At 41.1% G+C, this 24,490-nt stretch overlaps 1 protein-coding gene across 1 annotated transcript in view; it reads right to left on the reverse strand.

The window, feature by feature from the left end:
• The window catches only part of LOC135203999 (E3 ubiquitin-protein ligase HUWE1-like), a 123,974-nt gene extending 105,104 nt beyond the window's left edge, over positions 1–18,870 (reverse strand). Inside the window, exons 1-13 of the mRNA XM_064233923.1 lie at positions 18,715–18,870; positions 18,341–18,476; positions 17,235–17,489; positions 16,620–16,739; positions 16,127–16,278; positions 15,709–15,973; positions 15,490–15,591; positions 7,433–8,044; positions 7,039–7,308; positions 6,667–6,761; positions 6,088–6,433; positions 5,436–5,879; positions 4,910–5,137 (exon numbers count right to left, since the gene is read on the reverse strand). Of these exons, the coding sequence (XP_064089993.1) occupies positions 4,910–5,137; positions 5,436–5,879; positions 6,088–6,433; positions 6,667–6,761; positions 7,039–7,308; positions 7,433–8,044; positions 15,490–15,591; positions 15,709–15,973; positions 16,127–16,278; positions 16,620–16,739; positions 17,235–17,489; positions 18,341–18,476; positions 18,715–18,764 (3,075 nt within the window). The 5' untranslated portion in view covers positions 18,765–18,870. The remainder of the gene's footprint in view (positions 1–4,909; positions 5,138–5,435; positions 5,880–6,087; positions 6,434–6,666; positions 6,762–7,038; positions 7,309–7,432; positions 8,045–15,489; positions 15,592–15,708; positions 15,974–16,126; positions 16,279–16,619; positions 16,740–17,234; positions 17,490–18,340; positions 18,477–18,714) is intronic.
• Between the last annotated feature and the right edge of the window lie 5,620 nt (positions 18,871–24,490).

Genomic DNA, 24,490 nt, shown 5'->3' on the forward strand with positions numbered 1-24,490 from the left:
TGAAACCCTCTCCAGATGTCCGGCACCTTCTTTCTATCACCTCAAGAGATACTTAGCGCACCGAGAGATGTTCAGAATCATTCCTAGATCTTTAATAAAATTTTCAGTTTTTCCCTTTTTTCCCGGTAGGAAAAAACTGTAGAGGTCTGAATTGCAGTCTATTCAGGGAAACAAACTTCTTTAGGAAGGAAATGGTCCCCAGCAAGCTCATCCATTCCTCACACAGTATGTTTACTTCCCTAATAAGGCTGCGCTTTGCCTAAGCAAGAGAGCATATAATAGTGCAATGTTGTGGTAGACTCTAGTCTATACCGTGCGGTAACGAGCACCGAAAGGAGTAAGATATCTCTGTAGGACATATTAAGGCCAAACGAATGCAATGTTTATTCATTCATGTAAGAAATCCCCTCAATCTTAGGCTAAGTCCGTGATTGTAGGGCAGAGATACAGTTAGTCAGTCAATCCCGCAGGAGAGAGAGAGACGTAACTGCCAGCACAGAGATACGGTTAGTCAGTCAATCCCCGACAGGAGAGAGACGTAACCTACCGCGCATGTGACAGCGAACGAGCTGGTACTGGCTCGTTTGGAGTGAGGACAGTGACAGCAGCAGCTTACGATCGTCCGTCATCGTCGTCTCCTTAACTTTATGCCTGGGTTGCCAGCTACCCTATTCTATGAAGAAAAAGGTCCGTTATTTTAGCATAAAGAGACTCTCAAGCTGGTATATTTAAGCGGAAACGAAAACGAAAACGCTAAATATATAGATGCGTTTGTGTCGTCAGAACACTACCATACAACGGTAAAAGATAAATCGGAAACTCCTGGAAGGCTGCAAGGGAGTAACTTATTAAAATGTCCTTAAAATGGACCATAGACCTCTCGGTTGCCATCGAAGAGGTAACTACAGCAAGCGTATATGACTTGAACCAACCAGAAATAAAATAACGCAAGGCAAAATATGAAATTATATCACAAAAAGTTTGTTCATACTTACATGGCAGACATATATATAGCTGAATTCGGAAATACAGCTACATACATATCTGACAGGCAAGTTTCATGAACCAAAATTAGGAGAATCGAAGCAGTCAGCTCAAGCTTCTTATGTTATTGGACATAAGGGTTCATTGACGTAGTCTACAAGTCTATTTCTTGTACGAGTCTGCGAATGACGAATGAGAGCTCTTCCGAATCTTGTCAATAAGAGCTTATTCGCTTACGCAATATCAAGTTAATGAGAGGTTTGTCAATGAGAACTAACCCATTACGGGACAAAGAGGATATTTTGTCAATGAGGGGATACCCACTTACTTGACAAAACGATAGTATATTGTCAATGGGGGAAAGTCTCTGAATTGACAAAACGTAATCCGGAAGTCGAGCATTTTCCGATTCCCGTCTCAAGCGAGGAAGGGGCAAGAATCCTGTTAAGAGACTGGGCTTACGTCAGGTAGAACGACGATGTTCAATTCGGCAGCGTAGTCCGACTAGGAACTAACAAAATTTCTATCATCTGAAAAGCCCTTTCAGATGGGCTAAAAAGCTGGCAAAATTATCCTAGAAGAGGAAGAAACTCTCCAACCAGCTTCCTCTCCCGTATCACAACTAATGCCTGCTAAAGCTTAAAATTTATTGGCAGTATGGCAAAGGAAGTCCTGTCTTGCTCTATCCTGAAGAGCGTACGTTTTTGATGAGTGCCTTTGCAAGAATCCTCTGAACGTTGCCGAGAGTCCTGACGTGCAGGACATCGAGCCTTTATAACCCGTAACTGCCTTATCGCAAAGTCTTGACTGCGGTAGTGGCAACTTAAATTTATTGGCAGAAAGGCAAAGCTTGCGGTAGTGCAAACGAGAACTTCCCTTGAGCTTTCCTTAACTCCATCCACCTATGCGAAAAGCAATATTAATTGACAGAGACCTCTTGAATTCACGAAACCCGATGTCTTGCTGGGTTTCGAAGAAGAAGTTGTCTGTTCCCTTTAAGCTTCCTCCGAAGCACTGCCTACTTCACATTCTTTGCAGGTGAGGTAGAAGGTATCATCGAAGGTAGAGGTAAAAATTCTTTAAGCCCAAATCTGAAACAAGAGCTTGAAGAGTTCAACAGAAACGTTCAGCCAGGCGACAAACACTGGCGTGCGCTGGTGCACGCTCGGCGTCCACTGGAGCGCGCTCGGCGTCCACTGGCTCGCGACGCTCGGCGTCCACTGGGCGCGCACTTGGCGTCCACGGTGGCGCGCACTTGGCGTGCACCCGCGCGCCTGGAGTCCATCCGAGCGTCCCGGGCGTCCGCTCTCAAAAGGTTCCTGCTACTATGACTTATCTTACGTATTTCTCGGTGGAAAGACGGACACGAGTTCAGGCGACGTTCGCCTTCTTACTTCTCACTGAAACGCATAACGAGAGAGAGAGAGAGGACGTGAAGCGTCCTCTTCTATAAAGCTTCTATTTAGAGGGCGCGAGTCCATCCGAAAGCTCCAACCCCTGCGCGGGGAGGACGCTTCGGAGGACGAGAAGCAATCCTTCAGGATTCGTGCATGTGCACGCACTAGCAGTCTGGGGTTATTTTCATCAGAAACTGCCGAAGGCACGCCAGATCGGTGGGGGGCCTCGTAACCCTCCTTCGGCTTTCGACATGCTCTCCCTCGTTTCTTTGGGAGTCAAGCAGAGGTCCCGGCCTAGAGGCGGAAACGAAAGAGGCCGATCTGACGCACCCTCCACTACACAAGGGGTATCACTGCACTTCTGCACTTCACTTTTACTCTCTAAAGCAAGCACTTTCGATTCTAAGTTACGATTCGAAGGAGTATCAGAGAAAGGGCAATTTCTCTACAGACACTGCTTAGGGCCCGAAGGCAACACTGCAGGGTTAGGAGTAACAACTTACAGAAGTAGCACTTCACAGCAATGAAGGAGAGCGAGCACCTCTCGTAGACATATACATAGCCCGTAGGCCATACTACAGGGTTATGCAAAATAAAGTCTACAGGAAGGTTAGCAGGTTCACTACCCTGACTTTTGTTACTGATTAATTGCGTACATACGAATCATCCGTCTTCCTTACGGAATTAGACATGTTTTACTGATTAATTGCGTACATACGAATCATACGTCTTCCTTACGGAATAGACAAAGTCCTCACACTCCTACATGACAAATCTCAACAAAGAAGCAAGACCCATACCCCTCGTACATACCAAGTGCGAATCTACCGAAGCTTTCGGTAGCCACACCCTACCTTTGCAGACAACCCGTCTGAAACTAGCCTAACTAGATTCAGATATTTTATGCAAAAATGAATCAAATTCAAATCAATTTAAGATAGCGTATGCCTAGCCACAAATCCAAGTGAATAAATCAAAGACAATTAGGATACTTAGCGGCAATGAAGTTTCCAAAATCCTAAGACGGAGGTACTGAAAACAGGTGTTTTCAGCACCGGCGACAGAAAAATTATGAATAGAAAATGGGAATGATTCCTGATACCCGCCTCCCAGCGGCGGGAATGGGTACTAACCACCTGACTCCCACTGCGTGTGTCGTAAGTGTTTAAATTTCTGTCGATTCGGAAAAATACAGCTATATATATATCTGACAGGTAAGTTTCATGAACAAACTATATCGTAAAGCATTTTCTTTGATGTTTATTAAAATATTAAAATTATGCCCTTTCAGTATAAAATTATGAAGCAGTACCAGCTCAACTTAGTGAAATTTTCTTTTTAAAATTTAATGTTAAATGATAAACATTGCCATACTGGAATATTAAGCATTTTGTTAACCTTGGAAAAAATAGTCCCAACACATTACATTGCACCATTTCAATACTACAGCTATCTTTTTTATTATGCTGGTTACATTAGAATTTGGAAGTTAAGTCTCCAGAGGATATACTCTCCCCCCCTACAGTTATTTTACAACTGATGAAACAAAAGCCAGTAATGGGTCAAGGGCAAGACAAAGCTGAAAAAAGTTAGCTAAACTACCTCTAAGCCACTTAGACATTACCATGTTTGCTCTTCCTATCATAAATAACTGCCTTTATAGTAACAGTAGGGTTCAATTTTTTCCCAACCTACTGGTAGCATTATGGTGTATGGTGTTTTTACATTGCATGGAACCAGTGGTTATTCAGCAACGGGACCAACGGCTTTACGTGACTTCCAAATCGCGTCGAGAGTGAACTATCATCACCAGAAATACACATCTCTCACAAGCCTCAATGGCGAAGGCCCCAAGAATCGAACAGTTGCAGTCACTGAGGTAGCACGCCAACACCATACCGACCACACCACTGAGGCGCTAATAGCATTGTTATAAGTCACAGTACGATAGCTAGCCATTTTTCTTTTTTATACCATTTTAACAAAAGAAATGGTCAATCAAAAATTACCCATGATCTTTTCCTTCAATTACCATGACAGGATAAACCAACCCCTAATTGTTTTCATTTTTGACACAATCTTGCTCTAAACTGACGAGCCCTAATAATGTATTGGGAAACAAATACTCCTTTTGACATTCTTAGAACAAACTTATTGTAAATGAAAAGCATTACATAATGATTAAGCATATACAACTTCCATACTACTAGTCTTGCAAAACCATTTCTGTATACAAATCGTTCTTGTATCCCGAATGAATACTACTTTGTAACTGTATGGAACCAGCCGTGACTAACTTAATTTCTAAACAGAACTCATGTAGACCTTACAATCTCCTTATTTCAACAATCTTATTAATAGAAAACTATTTCATGAACCTACTGATCCCACCTAGGTTGAAGAGTAAATAAACAAATAATTTTCATGTTTGAAATTCTGTTGCCCTAATGGTTTTGATGCAACAACATTAACTCTAAATTAACACTCCTCAACCAATCAGATTCATTCATAATCTCAATCGCACATACCTTAACAAGCAAGGCAAAGAGTTCGGCTAAAGCCTTTCCTAATCGTGAAGCTGATGACAGTAGGGGCTTTATCAACTTCATCTGGTGTTGCGTTGCTGCTGACTGTTGACGAGTAGGGCTTTCTGCAGAGGTACCTTCCCCAAGGGGTGTACCGTTATCAGATATGCCTCTGTTATTACTTTCTGTAACTTCCATGGCAACAGCTTCATTTCGACTGCCTTCTTCACCCTAAAGACAAAATTGCACTCTCACTATATATGTCATAAAGTAAAACTTACAAGAATGAACCATACTCTCAACCAGGATGAAAAAAAAAATTTATATATAACAAATGACTATTACTCATACATGGCAAAAATACCATGCCTTAAAAATACATTTTAAATGAGGGAAAAATAAATTACCCGCATCATTAAAGTATTACCAAACAATTATAATAGAAAACCACACCCCCTTTCATTACTCAGAAATACTCTTTCTTTAAAATCAAACAGAAGATTCACTAAAATGACACTGCTTTTCTCACCTTTAAATCAGGAGGAAGTAATTTTTCTGTATCTTCTTTCCCAAATAAGCAGCCAGCTGGTAATCCATCATCAGAACATAAAGCTAGAAGTACTGTAGATTCCCACACCAGTGAAGTATATAACTTTGTTAAGCCAGCTAACACTCTCAATCCTAAATCTGTTCCCCACTGACTGATGGATACCTGTCTGATTTCTGTTTGCCCAGTTCTACATACATGAACAAGCATCATTATGTATGCATGGACTGCACTCAATGTATGAAGTAGTGGAGTGGCTTGTGGGAAGGCTGTTGCTTCCCCAGGAGTTGGAGCAGATGCTAGTTCACGCAGCAGCACTGAGCCTCCAGGTGCTGGCAGGGGTTCATGAAGAGGTGCTAGGGCTTCTAACTTCTCATTTAGACATTGGAGTCCTCGCTGAAGAACACCATGCTCATGAGCAAGGTTCTGTAATGGATCAAGTAACAGTTCAATTATCCCAACACTTAACAACATTTCAAATGAACAACCAACACTCCCAGATTAAGTCAACCGTTCAAACAAGTTTTAAAATATTTTGAGGAATGTAAGAGAACTTGAAAGCAAGAATTCATGACATTTTCCAATGTACAAACTGACAACACAAAATCACCAAACTGTCAGTATTAATACTTACCAAAATAGATTTACATACAGATGCTACAGACTGACATGCCTGTGACACTGGGAAATCAATTGGTAAATTGGGCAATCCAAGAATACCCAACAGTGGAACCAAACCCTTCTGCGACACAAATTCTTTACAATGGTCGTCAGTTGAATTGTTAGAGAGAATGGCATCTACAAATTTCATAACATTCAAAACATAATCAACAAGAGGGACAGGTCTTTTCTCTCCTGTAGTTGTGTCTGTGGGTGGTACATCTTCCCGCTGCCCACTAGATACCGAAGGACCAGCAACACCAGATTCCCTTTCTTCCTCCTCCTCCTCCTCTTCATCACTTGAATTGTCATTGTGAGTTCTGCAAGCAGAATGCAACTGTCAATTATATGGATGATCAAAAATGCATATCTTTTAGAAAAAGACACTACTATCTCAATGGAATAGGACTTACCCCTACATGCAGAAATTTAAAATTTAAATGTTTAAGTAGCCTCAATCTTAAGAACATAATGATGATGACATGTTATAAAAGTTTAACCAGATCACAAATCTAAAACAAACCCATTCTTGTAAAGATAAAATTCATCTAACCTCATGACAGGTGCTGGGGATGCCTCATGCTTTGGAGGAGTCTTCCAGCATATGTAGTGAGTATCACTTCCCAACAGACACACTTCCTCTAAGAGCTGAAAAGATTTCCATAATTATTTTAAACACCTCATTTAAAAGAAAAAAATAATTAGTTATAAAACTGTACTGTGAATACTGTATGAAGGACCCTGAAACTTGTCATTTGGAAGGTGACATAATATAAAAATAGCTGAAACACAGCCCTTTATCAATAAAACCATTAGGTACACCAATCTGAGAAGTACTGAAAAATTAAATTTTTCTGCTATACTGTACTGAACATCAAATATTTTGAATTATAATCAAATGTTTTCAAATTAACCTCATATCTACCTTAACAATGGCTTTCATTGCTTGGGCTTTTAGACTTGGCTGGTGGCGCATCAACTCATCCATTGCATTTCCCAAGTTGGATGCTGTGTCTCCCATTGGATCTGATGATCTTCGTCTCCTCATAGCAGGTAAATAATCAGGTGACAGCAGAACCTTGAAAAGTCTTTCGAAGGGTTTACAAGCTACGAATGCAGCTAGACCACGAGAATTAAGGCATAAAGCACTGAATACATTTGGTAGGGAACCTAATACTTCTCTTGTAGCAGGTACCTGTAAAGGAATCATCTTCATATTTTTATATGCTTCAACTACCTAAAGTGCACAGCTAAGTCAACACTACTGTGTAATTTCAAATGACATTGTAAAATACATACGACACCACGTTCATACTCACATCTTTGACTAGCAATGCGTGTAACACAACATCTGTGAGACCATTATCTTGAAGGGAGGACAAGAGTGATGGTTCCCCAAACACGTATACAGTAACAACATCAGTTGCGAGCAAAAACAGAGAGGCCCCGTAATACTCAGCATTACTTATGATATGTTTCAAGGAAGCTGGTAGACTTCCTTCCATTAAGTGTCTCATACTTTCACTGAAACCAGGTTCTTGAATTGCTTTTTTCAAAAAGTTCAACATTGATTTCACTAGGGCTGCTCTCTGGGGCAAGCACGATAAACCTGTCTTTGCTTCACTATAATCTGGTCGAGAACTGGCCGTTATATCTGCCGCAGCTGACGTACTGGGTCTTATGTTTTCAACCTCATTTGTCTGAAAAGATGTCCCGGCCGCACCAGTAGTATAAGACTCGGTTGTGTCCATTGGAGATGGAGTGGCTGTGTCCCCAACTTCTGCACTTTCTGTGGCTACAGAAGCTTCTCTTTCTGCAGCTGCTGCTGCTTGAGTGCTTTCTGTAGCTGAAGAGGGAGAATCATTTTCTGCAAGCGGTGCTGGCAGAGTAATGACGAAAGGTTGTTCTTTTCGGCACTCGTCTACTTCCACCTAAATAAACAAATTTAAAAATACATTTCTATTAAATTATTAACAAAACTTTATTGTACAGTATATGGTATATGCACAGTTATACTGTAAATATTTTCAAGTGTAATAACAAGGATAATTAATGTTGTATATTTAAAAATGACATTGTTATGATACAATAAAGTTTCATACATACTTACCTGGCAGATATATACATAGCTATCGACTCCGTCGTTCCCGACAGAATTTCAAATTTCGCGGCACTCGCTACAGGTAGGTCAGGTGATCTACCGCCCTGCTCTGGGTGGCAGGGCTAGGAACTATTCCGTTTTCTAATCATAATCTCTCTTCCACCTGTCTCCTGCGGGGAGGCTGGGTGGGTCTTCAATTGTATATATCTGCCAGGTAAGTATGTATGAAACTTTATTGTATCATAACAATGTCATTTTCATACATTCAACTTACCTGTCAGATATATACATAGCTGATTGACACCCTTTGGTGGAGGGCAAGAGACAGCTAACTAACTGACTAGACAGGTAAACAACATATGTTGTAGGTATTAATAAACCTTAGTTCCTACCTTTTTAGATGGAAGACTTCGTGGCTACTGCCCAGGAGTCTGCTTCATCTCAAGAGCCTTAGCGAGATAGTGATCTGTGGCCAAGAGTTCTTGTGGATCTGTCGATGGGGTCTCTTCCACTTACTCGACAGAATCCTAACTGGCGTTTGTCAATGGGAGCACATCCGCTTATATGACAACACGCACTAATTTAAGGAGCACACAACCAATCCCGATCACCCGATCCTAACCCGTGTTAGTTCTAAGATTGCCTAGAGTTATCCCCAAACTCTTTGCAAACAACCACAAACTCGAAACTCATACATACAAAAATAACAAAATTTTTGTACCCCTCTAATAGTCAGATGTCACTCGATTTCAAATGAAGAGAAGTGAAGGCCGCCTGTGCGACAACTGACACTCCCATACACCGAAAACCCGAGAACACATCCGACAAGAGGGTTACGTACATAATTTTAAGGATTGGTGCTTTCTCCTTTACCCAGAACCGTTTGTGCTGACACAAACGGACCTAACGAAAAACATTTATCATACGTAACTCGCACGTCTTTTAAATAATGGGATGCAAACACAGAGTTGCATCTCCAATAAGTTGTGTCCAAAATGTTCTTTAGTGACATATTTCTTTGGAACGCCACCGAAGTTGCGATTGCTCTAACTTCGTGGGCTCCCACTCTTAGAAGATTAAAAGAATCATCTGGACACTTCTTATGAGCTTCCGTGATAACACTTCTAACAAAGAAGGCTAAAGCGTTCTTGGACATTGCTCTCTTGGGGTCTTTCACTGAGCACCAAAGACCTTTCTGCGAACCCCCCAACTGCTTCTTCCTGTCCAGATAAAATTTTAGAGCTCTAACTGGGCAAAGGGATCTTTCTGCCTCTCTGCCCACCAAACTAGAAAGTCCTTTCACTTCGAAGCTCCTGGGCCAGGGATTTGAAGGGTTTTCATTTTTGGCCAGAAAAAGGGACTGAAATGAACAAATTGCGGAGTCTCCTTTGAAGCCAACTCTTGATTCAAGGGCGTGCAACTCACTGATTCTTTTTGCCGTTGCAAGAGAGATCAGAAACAAACACTTTCTAGTGATATTACGGAACGAAGCAGTGTGAAGTGGTTCGAATTCATCTGATGAAAGAAATTTAAGAACCACATCTAAGTTCCAGCTTGGAACCTTAGGTACAAGTGATTTAGATGTTTCGAATGAACGAATGAGGTCGTGCAAATCCTTATTATTCGTTAGATCTAATCCTCTGTTTCTAAAGACTGCTGAGAGCATACTCCTGTACCCCTTAATAGTTGGTACTGAGAGATGCGACTTTTGTCTAAGAAACAGAAGGAAATCTGCAATTTCGGTCACAGAGGTACTGGAAGAGGACAGCTTCTTCGACCTACACCAGTTTCTGAAAACTTCCCACTTCGATTGGTACACTCGCCTCGTAGATGATCTGCGGGCTCTAGCAATTGCGTTTGCTGCCTGGCGAGAAAACCCTCTCGCTCTGACAAGTCTTTCGATAGTCGAAAGGCAGTCAGAGCAAGAGCGGGTAGATTTTGATGGTACCTCTCGAAGTGGGGTTGTTTGAGCAGATCTATTCTGTTTGGAAGAGATCTGGGGAAGTCCACTGTCCATTCCATCACCTCTGTGAACCAAATTTGAGCTGGCCAATACGGAGCGATCAGAGTCATCTTGGTTCCTTCGGATGCCACGAATTTTCTGACTACTTCCCCCAGTATCTTGAACGGGGAAAAGCGTAAACGTCTATTCCTGACCAGTCCAGGAGAAAGGCGTCTGTTGCATAAGCCCGGGGATCCTCCACCAGGGCACAAAATGTATTTATCCGTTTGGAGAGGAACGTGGCGAAAAGATCTATTTGAGGCTTCCCCCAAAGGAGCCAAAGGCTCTGACAGACTTCTGAGTGGAGTGTCCACTCTGTGGGAAGGACCTGGAATCTCCTGCTCAATCTGTCCGCTCTCACATTCCTCTCCCTTGAACAAACCTTGTTAGGAGAATTACCTTCCTTTGGTTCGCCCAAATCAGTAGATCCCGTGCCAGCTCGTACAGAGCAAAAGAGTGCGTCCCTCCTTGCTTCTTGACATAAGCCAGAGCTGTCGTATTGTCTGAATTTATCTGCACGACTTTTCCTCTGACTAAGTGTTCGAAGCTCTTTAGTGCTAGGTGAATCGCTAAGAGCTCTTTGCAATTTATGTGCCATGACTGATCCTGTTCTGCCGACCAGGTGCCTGACACTTCTCTGGGTCCCAATGTTGCACCCCAGCCCGCCTCCGAGGCGTCTGAAAACAATGTCAGGCTTGGGTTCCGTACTTGCAGGGACACTCCTTTGTTTTCCTTTAATGGAACCAACCACCACTTCAAATGATGTTTTATCTCTTCCGAGATTGGAAACGTGTCCGAGAGCTGACCTGTCTTCCAACTCCAACTTCTTCTTAGGAAGAACTGAAGCGGTCGAAGATGTAATCTTCCTAGGAGAAAGAACTGTTCGAGCGAGGAAAGGGTTCCCAGAAGGCTCAGCCATTCCCTCGCTGAAGTGCGCTCCTTCCCTAGAAAGTTCGATACTGTGGCACAGCCTTTCTTTATTCTCTCTTGAGATGGAAAAACTCGAAAACCCCGAGAATCCATCTGAATCCCCAGATAAACCACGTTCTGGCTGGGATCATCTGAGACTTCTCGAGGTTCACGATCAATCCCAAAGACTTTGTCAATTCCAGTGTTGTTCGCAGGTCCTCCAAACACTGCTTTTGAGACCTGGCTCTGATGAGCCAGTCGTCCAGGTACAGGGAGACATTTATCCCTTTCAAATGTAAGTGCCTTGCTACATTTTTCATCACGTCTGTGAAGACTTGAGGAGCCGTGGACAGGCCGAAACACAGGGCCCTGAACTGATAATTTCTTCCTTCGAACATAAATCGAAGGTACTTCCTCGACGAATGGTGGATCGGATGTGGAAGTATGCGTCCTGAAGGTCTAAGGACACCATCCAATCCCCTTGCCGCAGTGCTGCAAGGACTGAGGCAGACGTTTCCATGGCTGAACTTCTGTTGTTCGACGAATTTGTTCAGCGCACTTACGTCCAGTACCGGTCTCCATCCCCCCGAGGCTTTTGTTACAAGAAACAAGCGATTGTAAAACCCCGGGGAGTTGCAATCCAGCACAAGTTCTATTGCTCTTTTGTCCCACATCTGTTCCACCATCTGACGAAGAGTATCCCTCAGAATAGGGTCCCTGTATCTGGCGGACAATTCCCTCGGAGATGTTGTCAAGGGAGGAATGTCCTTGAATGGGATGCGATACCCCTTCTTGATAATCGACATCGTCCAAGTGTTGGCTCCTATGTCTTCCCAGGCTTTCGCAAAATAATGTAGCCTGGCTCCTACGGGTGTCTGGAGGACAGAATTTTCACTTCCTTTCTTAAAGGAACGGAAGGAAGACCTGCCCCTCTTATCGGTTGACTTCCTTCTGGCGATCGGTCTAGTTGGAAGACCTCCTCGAAAGGGCTGTTTCTGAGCTGGGCGAGCCACTTTCTTTTCCTCACTAGCCACAGGCCTATTCTTCCTTGAGGATTGGTCTAAGGAGATCCTGGGTGGCCTTTTCCGTCAGAGAATGCGCGATGTCCTTCACCAACTGTGAGGGAAAAAGGTTTTCAGAGAGAGGCGCAAACAATAATGCGGCTCTCTGTGAATGAGAGACGGCCTTCGTGAGGAAAGCACTGTGCACCGCCCTTTTCTTTAAAACTCCTGCACCATATAGGGAGCATACCTCAGCCGATCCATCCTGAACAGCCTTATCAATACAGGCGAGGATGCAATTCAGGGTTTCTGGGTCGAGTTGTTCATTTTCTTGAGATTTCTTGGCCAGAACCCCAAGGGACCAATCTAAGAAGTTAAAAACTTCTAAAGTATGAAAAAGTCCCTTGATGAGGTGATCCGTTTCCGAAAGCCCCCATGTAACCTTCGCTGCATTCAGGCGTGCCTTCTCGACGAATCCACCAAACTCGAGAAGTCTGACTCAGCTGAAACGGACAGAGATAGTCCCATATCCTCTCCCGTTTCATACCAAATTCCTCTCCTCCCTGTAAGTTTAGCGGGAGGCATACAAAAGACCGTCCTTCCTAACTCCTTCTTCTTCTTGAACCAGGAGTCAAGAGATTGTAGAGCTCTCCTCATAGAAATGGCAGGCTTCATTTTAAGGAAAGAGGAAGACTTGAGTGTTTTTCGTGCTTGAAAACTGCGAGCGTGGCGAAGGGGGAGCAGCTGGCGTCAAAGAGTCTCCATATTCCTCCAACAAAAGGGACGAAAGAAAGAACTTTATAATTAGAAGATCCTTCCTTCATTTCGTCCTCCGAGGCATCTTCTGGGTTGATAGGCTCGGAAGGAGAAGGTTCTCTTCTTTCTACTGACTCTTCTCTTACTCTCTTACGAGTGTCAGGTTCTTCCGAGGAATGCGCCTGGTGTACAGTAGGAGTATCTCGCCTGGGAGGAGTAACGTGCTTGGAATACTCCTGGCGCCTGGCAGGCGCAAAGCGCCTCGAATACTCCTGGCTTTCAGTAGGCGCATTTTGTTTAGAATCCTCCTGGCGCGTTGTAGGAGTATTAAGTTCCGAGTACTCCTGGCGCCTGGGAGGAGTATTAGCTTCGAAATACTCCTGGCGCCTGGGAGGAGTAACGCGCCTGGAATACTCCTGGCGCCTGGCAGGCGCAAAGCGCCTCGAATACTCCTGGCTTTTATCAGGCGCATTTTGTTCAGAATACTCCTGGCGCGTGGAAGGAGTATTAAGTTCCGAATACTCCTGGCGCCTGGGAGGAGTATAAGCTTCGGAATACTCCTGGCGCCTGGGAGGAGTAACGCGCCTGGTAATATCCTGGCGCCTGGCAGGCGCAAAGCGCCTCGAATACTCCTGGCTTTTAGAAGGCGCATTTTGTTCAGAATCCTCCTGGCGTGTGGTAGGAGTATTAAGTTCCGAATACTCCTGGCGCCTGGGAGGAGTATTAAGTGCAGAGTACTCCTGGCGCCTGAGAGGAGTATAAGCTTCCGAATACTCCTGGCGCCTGAGAGGAGTATTTAGTTCAGAATACTCCTGGCGCCTGGGAGGAGTATCTAGGCCCGACGACTCCTGGTGTCTTGTAGGAGTACGCCGTTCCGAATACTCTTGATCCTTAGCATGCGTCTGATGTTTAGTAGGCGCTTTCCGTCTCACAAGTGCTCTACTCCTAACAGGGTCTTCCTCTTCAGGTAACTCTTGGCGCTTGATTGAAGATCTTGAATCTTGTACTGGCTCGTTGCGCCTACTCGGAGTCTGGCTTCTGGTTGGCGCCCTACTCTTGACAGGAGTAGCTTCCTTTCTTACCTCTCTCCTGTCTAGCGCACCGCCCCCCCCAGAGATGGCCGCCTGTGCGACAACTCCCCTGAAGGATGCGTCGCGCCTGGCAGGAGATAGGTATTTAGATCTTTTAATAGGAAGCCTATCATCCTTCTTACGAGTAGGCTCCTTATAACGAGTTCCTACTAACAAGGCTAATTGCTCTTGCATATTCTTCAAAATTTTCTTGGTTGAGGAATCTTCCGCATTAGGAGAGGGAGATCTGGAAGGCGCTCTAGGATCTCTTCCAGACCCAGAGTCTGACTGTATTCTCGCCCTCTTTATTACCGAAGGTGCTCCTCCTTCTGAGAAGCGCTCGGGACTCGAATTGAGCTCGTGCTCTTTCTTACTCCTCTTCAAAGGACGGGAAAGATTCGACTCCTTCCATCCTCTTCTCGGCGAAGGCGAACTCGACGACGAAAAGCACTCTCGAAGGATGCTTTTCCTATAGCGGTCTTTGGCAGTCGATACGATCGATTCTGCCGAAGGGACGCCTGATCGTTGGGGATTCTCCACACCCCCGTACGGCTTTCGACTTTCCTTCTCCTCCGGGCCAGGGAGCTTGGAAGAGGTCTAGGCCTGGGAGCGTCGCAGAGACGACCAGACGCCCCCTCCACTACACTGGGGACACTAATATCACTGCCACATTCACTTTCCTTACCTTCCAATGCTGCGACTTTTTCCTGCATTTTCTGAAGGGAAGCTCTAAGTTCTGCTATTTCCGAAGCAGAACTAGAGGGATTAGCAAGATGTGAACGGGCTGAAACAGAATGGTTATTATCATCATAGGAAGAAGCTACAGAGCTAGACAGTAAAACATGAGAGGCAGACATACTGCGGGTTTTATAAGCCGCCTTCCTCTCTCTATCTCTCTCTAACTTCTTCAAGTAAGAAGTTAGATTCTTCCACTCTTGTGCATTCAGATTCTCACACTCATTACACGTATTCTCAATCGAACATTCAACCATTCTACACCCCCTACAACTAGTGTGAGGATCTACCGAAGCTTTCGGAATCCTCACCTTACAGCCCTCATTCACACACACTCTGAAACTAACACTAGAATCAGACATATTCACAAATTCCAAAAAACCAAGTCCAAAAAACAGTCCACGATAGCGAATGCCAAACAACGATCCAAGTACGTCACAAATATCAGCGAGAGATGATCAAAAGCTTTGCGAAAAACGAATTCTAGTCAGGAGGAAGTAACAACAATGTTGATACAGCCGGCGACAGAGAGATTATGATTAGAAAACGGGAATAGTTCCTAGCCCTGCCACCCAGAGGCAGGGCGGTAGATCACCTGACCTACCTGTAGCGAGTGCCGCGAAATTTGAAATTCTGTCGGGAACGACGGAGTCGATAGCTATGTATATATCTGACAGGTAAGTTGAATGTATGAAAATCATCATTTAAAACACAAACTGTGCAGGAATAATTGTGAGACCACAATAAAAAAATGTATAATTTAAATTCAGAAAAAAAAATCCAAACAAATCTGTTACCATACCTCTAATCTTCTAATGAAGGCTGTAAGCCCTCCATGTGTCTGAAAGGCATGCATATCCAAGTTGGTTATGAGATCGATAACACGAACTGCCCTGGTCACAAACTGAAAAGAGAGAAATGAAAATTAATACTTCACAACCACCACTCCACCTTTAAAAATTATTCAAAACTGACTAACATATTACAGAAAATGTACACAATGTAAAATCCTCACACTCACAGTTATGTGATCCGGCTCCGTTCCCTTCCAGTTTACAACAGATATGAGAGACTCCATCATGCCACAAGAGACAAGAGCTTCACCACCAGCTTCATAACTTGCTAAATGATAAAGGAATGAAAACAGGGCTGTGGCAAGTGGGGCAGGAAAGGGGTTGGGAACTGGCGGGTTGGTGGCTGTTAACGAAGAGATGCAAGACCTAACCAGAACTGGCAAGAATCCATGGTAAGAGGAGGCACCTGTTACATCAATTATTGTATTCAACCTGAAAGTATTGAGGAAACTAATATCAGTGAATGGCAATCTTGCCATTTGCTCATACAGATATATTTTCATTTAAACAAAAGTGGTGCAATAATATTAAAGCAAACTACTGTCTGCATGATTTATGAAAGCACACAACTCAACAAAAACTCACTTAGGGAAACTGGGCATACGATCCAGGTGAATAATTGAAGTCAAAGTACGCAATGTGGCAGCCTTAATTTCAGTAAGTTTTGGATCGTGAATTTCCAAAACCTCCACAAATTCATCCAGAAGCCCAGAATATAACACTGTATTAGCATTGTCCTGAAATAGTTCAACATTTTAAAGGACGCTCATGGTAAACATTACTATATATATAGTAACCTCAACATCAGATTTCACATATATCACACAGTTCACATCAAGACTACTTTAATGTAATCATTAAGTATGAACCAAGTCAAATTTGCGCAGTGATTGTCATCAGTCTAGTTTCAAGAGTTTATACAACAAAATATCCCTACAAGTAATCCTCATACATTCAATATCACAGAAATAAACTATTACTATACTGTATACAAACTATGACAGTTCTAAACTAATAATTTTTCCACTTAACTGTAAAAATTAGAAAAGCATCAAAATCATGGTAATTTAATACAAACCTGCAATGCATTGCAATACACTAAAACAGACAATGCTTGTAGTCTCGCTTGGACACACTGCAAACGAGTTTCAAATGAACCAAAACTATGAGCTAATCTTATGTGGGTAAACAGGATCATCTGAAAAGAAAATCAATACTTGTCAAGAAAATTTAAATACATGAGAGGATAATAATAAAAAAAAACAAAATTTGGTCATGATGAAGCAAAAGCTAAAAACTAGGTACCTATGGCATTGTTGCTTCACTTCCTGACACCCTCTTATAACCAACTATGCTTGATGGGCTAGAGCATTTTTGGTGACAACTTTGCATAAGTGAAGCATTTGAAATTAATAACCACACTGTAATCATCATATGATACTCTTCACTATTGCTGCAGCGAGCTGTGTTGGGCATGCTGTCAGCAATACCTTTACTTCCTACCAATATTACATATCCACATCATACATTATGTAAGTGTTTGTCAGTGTGTCAACAGTACCAGTGCCTTGCACAACCACAAACAGACAAGTGACAGTCAAGGAATAAAAACAAAACTGATATACAATATGCTACAGGAAATTGTTTATAGGAAAAAAAAAAAAAAATCTCACAAATGTACTGTACTTCTCACCTGTTTCTCCATAGGCACTTTGTAGACCTGTAAAAGCTCCTCCATGACTTGCGCAGGGGACTTTGATATATTCTGCATATTATCAATGTGAATAGTGATGATAGAATTACTACTGCGAGCCCCACTACTGCTGCTTCCACTTGGAGAGTCACCAGTTTGTTGTTGTGGTTGCTGCTGCGATGTTTGCTGTTGTGGCTGTTGTTGGTGTTCACCATAGAACTCATAATGTAGGGTGGTGGCATTTTCAGGAAAGGACTGAAACCCAGTGAAATAATGATGCATGAACAATTTGAGGTAAAACTCCGAAGTTATAAGAATTCGTCAAAAAAGAATCCATAAAATAAATCATAAAAGTCATAAATCTTAAAAACAAATTAGTTCTTAATATTACAAATAAAACTACAAGGAAAAATTAATTTAAAAAATATTTTCAAAGACCTATTCAATAAATAGGCAACATGACTGAACTGTGTTGATAACATTTATAACAATCTACCATTAACAACTTATTTTTCTGGTTGATAATTCACTGTAAGCAAATATGTTTATTCAGTCTTGTAATAAGCAAAGTAAGCAAAATGAGATAACAATAGGTCCCACTCTACTGTTAAGTAGTATGCTGGCCAAGGAACGAAACCAACTGCCTGCCGAGATACTATAATAGCGGAGGAGGATGAATCTAGGTACAGCGTGTTATGCCAGTTTCCTCTCTAGATATGGTGCTCTTCATTTGCTTACACACACTAAATAGTACGGCATATTCATTAACATTTTCTTTTCTTTGGGGCTACACTTACACTTAAACTCACTGTTCACAGTGTAAACTCTGACTGCAATGACTTGTGTAGACATTATATAAACAAAAGATATCATAACAGTTGGTGATGAGGATTAAATTAAGAATTCTTTATGGGAAATAGCTAAAATAGAAGATTCTATAACTAGAAAGCAGATAATGGCCAATATGTCAAGCAACCAGAGAGCTGCTGATCTCAACACAGGATGCACTGTTTGGAAGTTACGCCATACATTAATTTCAAGTCTCTTAAAATAAAACCTCATCAATAGGTATTCTCTACAAATATACAAAACCTGCATCAACTCACAGACAAGGGAAGGTCCTGACAACACTGGGCTAAACCAAAGCCATTGTCCTTGCCTCCCCAGGGTTCAGCCAAATTTATGAGACGCATCAAAAGGGCTTGGCGAGGGGCTACAGCAAGGCGGGTGATGAAATTAGACCTTGAAAATAACAACACAGCATTAAACAAGGAAGAATACATGACCAAATGACACACTCATTTTATCAAATGTCTATTAAGAATGGTGCCTTAAATGGTATAGTGCATAACCAATGAATATTCTATTACTTTAACATAAATGTGTACAACAATAAAAGCCAAGAAAGACTTTACTAAATCTTTAAAACTTTGCAATACTGTGATACATTAAAATTTTGGAATGAAAAAAAAACACTTACCTTTTACTGAACATGTAAAGTAGATTAAGTACTGCTAAGACAATAGTCATAGACGTTGATGACAGTAAGGTAATAAGGTGTTCCACTGAAGAATAAAGGTGTCGTGAGAAGGAGTGTTCCACTAATAAGGTTGTGAAGTGTAGTACCCATACCACCAGCTCCCTGAACCCTGCCAAGGAAAAATTAATATATTCATTCTTCATTATCAAATTTCTTGAAAGTGATTGGATATACACCCAAAGATATAAGCTCTAACAGTGGGTAAGCTTTAACAGAAAAATGTACTAATTGCTATACAGTACTTACATGACTGTTTTCAGGTAGGTCACAAGGTAGGACCCATTTGTCTTCATCTTTTTCAGCTGCTTCCTCTAATATAGTGTCAAATCTGGAATGGAAATGAGATTTAAAGTAATTACCAACAAACATTAGATGGAAAGAATAGCACCAAGATGACACTTTCACAAGCCTAAATAAACAAACCCTTCCAAAAGCTAGAGTTACTATTAAATAATTTGTCTTTATTTAATTCTTAATTCACATGCCTGAAACACGAAGCAAAATTCTAGAACAACCCTTAGAATGAATTCAGCTGACTAATTAACCCTTTACCGCCGATTGGACGTATTAAACGTCGATATAAATTGTCTGTTGAGTGCCGATTGGACGTATAGTACGTCGATATAAAAATTTATTAAAATTCGCGAAAAAATAGTTATAAGGCTACTAGGCAAAAAACTTTGAATCACATGCCTTAGGGGATGCTGGGAGCTCATGGATCAAGGTGTTGTTTTGTTTACAATCGTTACCTAGGCGCGCAACCACGAATTTCTTTCTTCTCGCACTAAAAACCATCAGCAACACATCTCAGAAATTATTTTGTCGCCAACATAATTTTTGCACTATTTTATATTACCCGTTACATGGAGTATTATATATGACAATGTGCACAATTTCATGTTAGAAATACAACAAAAAACAACTCATGGTTTGTAGTTTTTATCAGTTTTGAAATATTTTCATATAATAACGATAAGTGCCAAAATTTCAACCTTTGGTCAATTTTGACTACCAAATTAGCCGAAAAACGCAATTGTAAGCTAAAACTCTTATATTCTAGTAATATTCAATCATTTACCTTCATTTTGCAACAAATTTGAAGTCTCTAGCACAATATTTCGATTTATGGTGAATCTATGAAAAAAAACATTTTCCTAACGTCCGCGAGGTAACTCTTCCGAAAAAAATCAGACATTTTTTCGTCCGATTGTCGTAATGTTCGCACTATTTTAAATTAGCCGTTACATAAAATTTTACATATGAAAATGTGCGCAATTTCATGTAGAATACAACAATAAATAACCCATGGTTATAGCTTTTATCAGTTTTGAGATATTTTCATATAAATAATGATAAGTGCCAAAATTTCAACCTTCGGTCAACTTTGACTCGACCAAAATGGTTAAAAAATGCAATTGTAAGCTAAAAATATTACATTCTAGTAATATTCAATCATTTACCTTTATTTTGAAACAAATTGGAAGTTGCTAACACAATATTTCAATTTATGGTGAATTTATGAAATAAACTTTTTCCATACGTCCGCGCAGTAACTCTTCCGAAAAAATCATAAATTTTTTCATCCAACTGTCGTAATGTTTGCACCATTTTAAATTAGCCATTACATAAAGTTTTACATATGAAAATGTGCGCAATTTCATGTAGAATACAACAAGAAACAACCCATGGTTGTAGCTTCTATCAGTTTTGAAATATTTTCATATACATAACGATAAATAGAAAAAATGTGTCCTTCGGTCAACTTTAACTCTACCAAAATGGTCAAAAACTGCAATTGCAAGCTACAACACTTACAGTCTAGTAATATTCAATCAATTACCTTCATTTTGCAACAAACGGGAAGTCTCTAGTACAATATTTCGATTTATGGTGAATTTTTGAAAACAGCTTTTTTACGTCCGCGAGTTACGAATTCATGCATCATTTCGTGATAATATTTTGTGTGTGTTGCCTTGATTGTTTTACAATTGTTAAATACCAAAATGATCGCCATTTAGTGTACAATACAAAAAAAAAGTAACTCGTTAGCTTTAACTGTTTTGCTCACAGCGCGATTTGTATACAATTATGTATATATGAAATTTTTTTCGCGCTGTCATATATTCCAATATTTATTTATAATATTTTTTTTCATTTCTGATGGTTGCATACTAAACTTCAGGCAATGAAAAAAAAAAAGGAGCCAAAAATTAACTCTTAATCTTGAAAACTAAGCGTGCTGTGATTTTTTGAAAAAACATTTTTTCTGCTTCGGCGCTCACTCGCGAACACCGCCGGCATACGGGAGACGATTTTTAAAATACCGCTTCGGCGTTTATGGGTTAATAAGGTAAAAAATTTTAAAGTCAGTACACAAATAACTAAATGTCCTAACAAGCTCTTATTGTGACATATACACCACCAGACTACTCAAGGACTAGGTCAGAAATAGGCAAGTACATTATTTGAAATTCTGTGCCTGCTCTCACAGTTTGCCTTGTGTGGCATTACTGTAAGTACTCAAAATTACTCTGATCTTTGATTTTCATCTACGGTATAATTAAAATCCCTGCAAAAAGATTTGACTCTAGTGTCTACTGATTAAGCTGTAAAAATGTAGCCTTGCTTAAAACGTTAAATCAGACACTTAACTGAAGATGTAAATCAGTGAACCTTAAAGCCAAATAAAACTTTAAACTACTACCAAGGTCAAGCTGGAACAAGACATTAGCTGATAAGCAATACTGTCTAGTACATCAATCCAGTGATAAAGTTCACATTTTCCATAATTCCAGGATTCCACACTTCGGAGGACTGGCAACAATTCCTCATTGCTACATTTTTGCAGTTTCTCTATAAGCCAGCCACAGTCCCCCGGCTGAAAAATCATAGTTAAATTAATAAAACATCAAATTCTTGTTTCCAACAAAATTCCAATGCATGTAATAAATAATCACAAACAAACAAATTAACATCAGAGCTGGAGTCTGGTTACAGATAGTTCATCATAAAAGTTAGCTGGTACTTACAACTTCTGAGCTGCTTTTCTTTAATTTGGAACGGTCAACCTTCATCTTGGCACAAGTGCCAAATCATGGGTTTTATCCACTGCTCATCCGCCTGAAAAAAAAACAAGCCATGAAGTTAAAATGGGAACAATTTTTCTAGAGCCTTTAGAAAAAACTAGGGCCTTTATTTTCATGAAAACATTCCTAAAACAATACAGATTTCAATCACCAGAGATTGTGCAATTGTTGGGATTTTTGTGAAAGTTTCATTTTTCAATGTCTGGGAGAATCATAATATGACTACAAGCAGTATTGCTGAATTAGATAAATATACATATCAACAAGTGACTTGCCTAATATCATTTAAGCACTTGAAGAATTAAATGGTAATGAGATTGATAAAACCTTGGTCAAGAAATATTCATTCAGTAGTACAAGTGTTTCTTCCAACTTTACTGCAGAATCCTATGGGCAATAATAACAATAATAATAATACAGTAGAACCCCCTTTTTGCAGATTTTTCGGTGGAACATAAACACACACATTATTGGCAGAAAATTCACCTATTCGCTATATTTTTCACGTAGAAATCTTCAGTAATTACTGTATTTTCATATTTTTTGTGACTAAATGCATTTCTTGTGATAAAACACAAATATTCGTGTAGAAGCATTTTAGAGGGTGCCCAGGTATTCGAGGATTTTAGCTATTCACATGGGGTTGTTGTACATATCCCCTAGCAAAGACTAATAATAATAATAAAATTAATAACGCAACAACACTGGGTATATGAAAGAGGAGGCACCCTTGAAGTTCATCATCAGTATCCACATAAAAACCCACTGATGCAGATATAAAAGTTGACCTATGATCATACTAAAGCTTCAGACAACTGCATAGTACTTCATAAGGAACAGCCATTGCTACAAACAACCAATACTAAAGGAGTGCTTTACGAAATATCATGTCCTGAGAATGGCTTCTGCCACTTGTACATTGGTGTGACCATGAACTGGTTATCCAAAGAGGATCGCCATTCGCCTAAATGGAAGGGTTGCATACCAGCACTACATGAGGGAACCACCAGTGGCCCCAACGCCAGCAGATCGTAAGGAGCACAAAAATCTTGGATGGTAACATGAACCACCATCATCCTTCAATATGAGGCCGTCACCATCCTTCGATATATAGAGGCCTTTCCCATCCTCTGATGGAACCCATAGCTCAATGTAACCAAGGACCTTCTTCTACAATACCATCATCAGGAGAACAGCCAGGCATGGCCCTGGGAATAACACCTCCTTACTGAAGCGTCTAGGAATAAATGAACTTTGGATAGCTTTGTATAATTTACCTGCTGTTACAAAAACTCACTGGCAAGATTGAAAAAATGATATTGTTATGATACAATAAAGTTTTATGCATACTTACCTGGCAGGTATATATATAGCTTGTATTTTCTGAAGTCCGACAGAATTTAAAAAAACTTCCGACACACGCAGTGGTCGGCCAGGTGGTTAGTACCCATTCCCGCCGCTGGGAGGCGGGTATCAGGAACCATTCCATTTTCTATTCATAATTTTTATTTCCACTGTCCCCTGAGGGGAGGTGGGTGGGTACTTGAATATATATATATCTGCCAGTTAAGTATGAACAAACTTTATTGTATCATAACAATATCATTTTGCTCATGACCTTACCTGTCAGATATATATATATATAGTTGAACCCCACCGTTGGAGGTGGGAATGGGACAGAATAGAAGGATTTTGGGAAACAAATGCATGCAGATTGATTTACATCTTGGTTCCACCTGTTAGCATAGCCGACTTCGTGATTACTGTCACCCAAGTCTGCTTCTGCTTTACTAGAGTTGCCAGCGAGGTAGAGACCTATGAAGCTGGTGCACTCCAGATGATCTGTCAACGGGGGCGTGACCACAATGTGACTAGACCATATGACCATACCATGAGGGCTAAGAAGTAAAATAAATATATATATATAATTATTATATATCACCACCTGACCCAACCTAGCCAAAGTTAATGTGTGTTTTAAACTAAGGCTTCAGATTTAAGAAGTCGCCGTTGTCAGCGACTCCACAACTAAATTAAGAGCTCTTCCTAACCATTTTCTACAGGATAGGATGAGTAGTACTTCTTGCCCCCAAGATTGTGTCTGCAGACACGTATGGCCCTAGCGAGCAGCAGATCTCATATTGCCATCTTCACACTCGCAGGGAGTGTGAAGTGAACCCAGAGTTGCTTCGCTAAAACATGGTACTCAGGATGTTGCTGAGTGCCATGCTCTGTTTGAAATGAAATGCACCGAGGCCGCGCCCTCACCTCGTGAGCATTCAGATAAAAGCTTTCAAATCTTTGTGCACAAACACAATGAAGGAGCATTTTTTGAAAGAACTCCTTAACCCCTAAAACCAGGGTGTACTTCGATATGGGCAAGTCTGGTCTTTTTCGGAACACTGCAGATTGCCCGACTGACTTTTCGACTTTCTTGATTTTAAGTAGATAAAACTTGAGAGCACCTGACAGGGCACAGGACTCTCTCTGGCTCCTGCCCACTAACTTGTTGCCATCCTTGCCTTCCAAAGATCCTGGCCCAAGGACAAAAAGGGTTTCCATTCTTAGGCCATAACGAAAGGCTTAGAGAGCACACCTCTGTGTTCTCTAAAGCCAAAACTTGTGACGAT

The sequence above is a fragment of the Macrobrachium nipponense genome, chromosome 44 (genome assembly GCF_015104395.2).
Source record: "Macrobrachium nipponense isolate FS-2020 chromosome 44, ASM1510439v2, whole genome shotgun sequence".
Lineage (NCBI taxonomy): Eukaryota > Metazoa > Arthropoda > Malacostraca > Decapoda > Palaemonidae > Macrobrachium > Macrobrachium nipponense.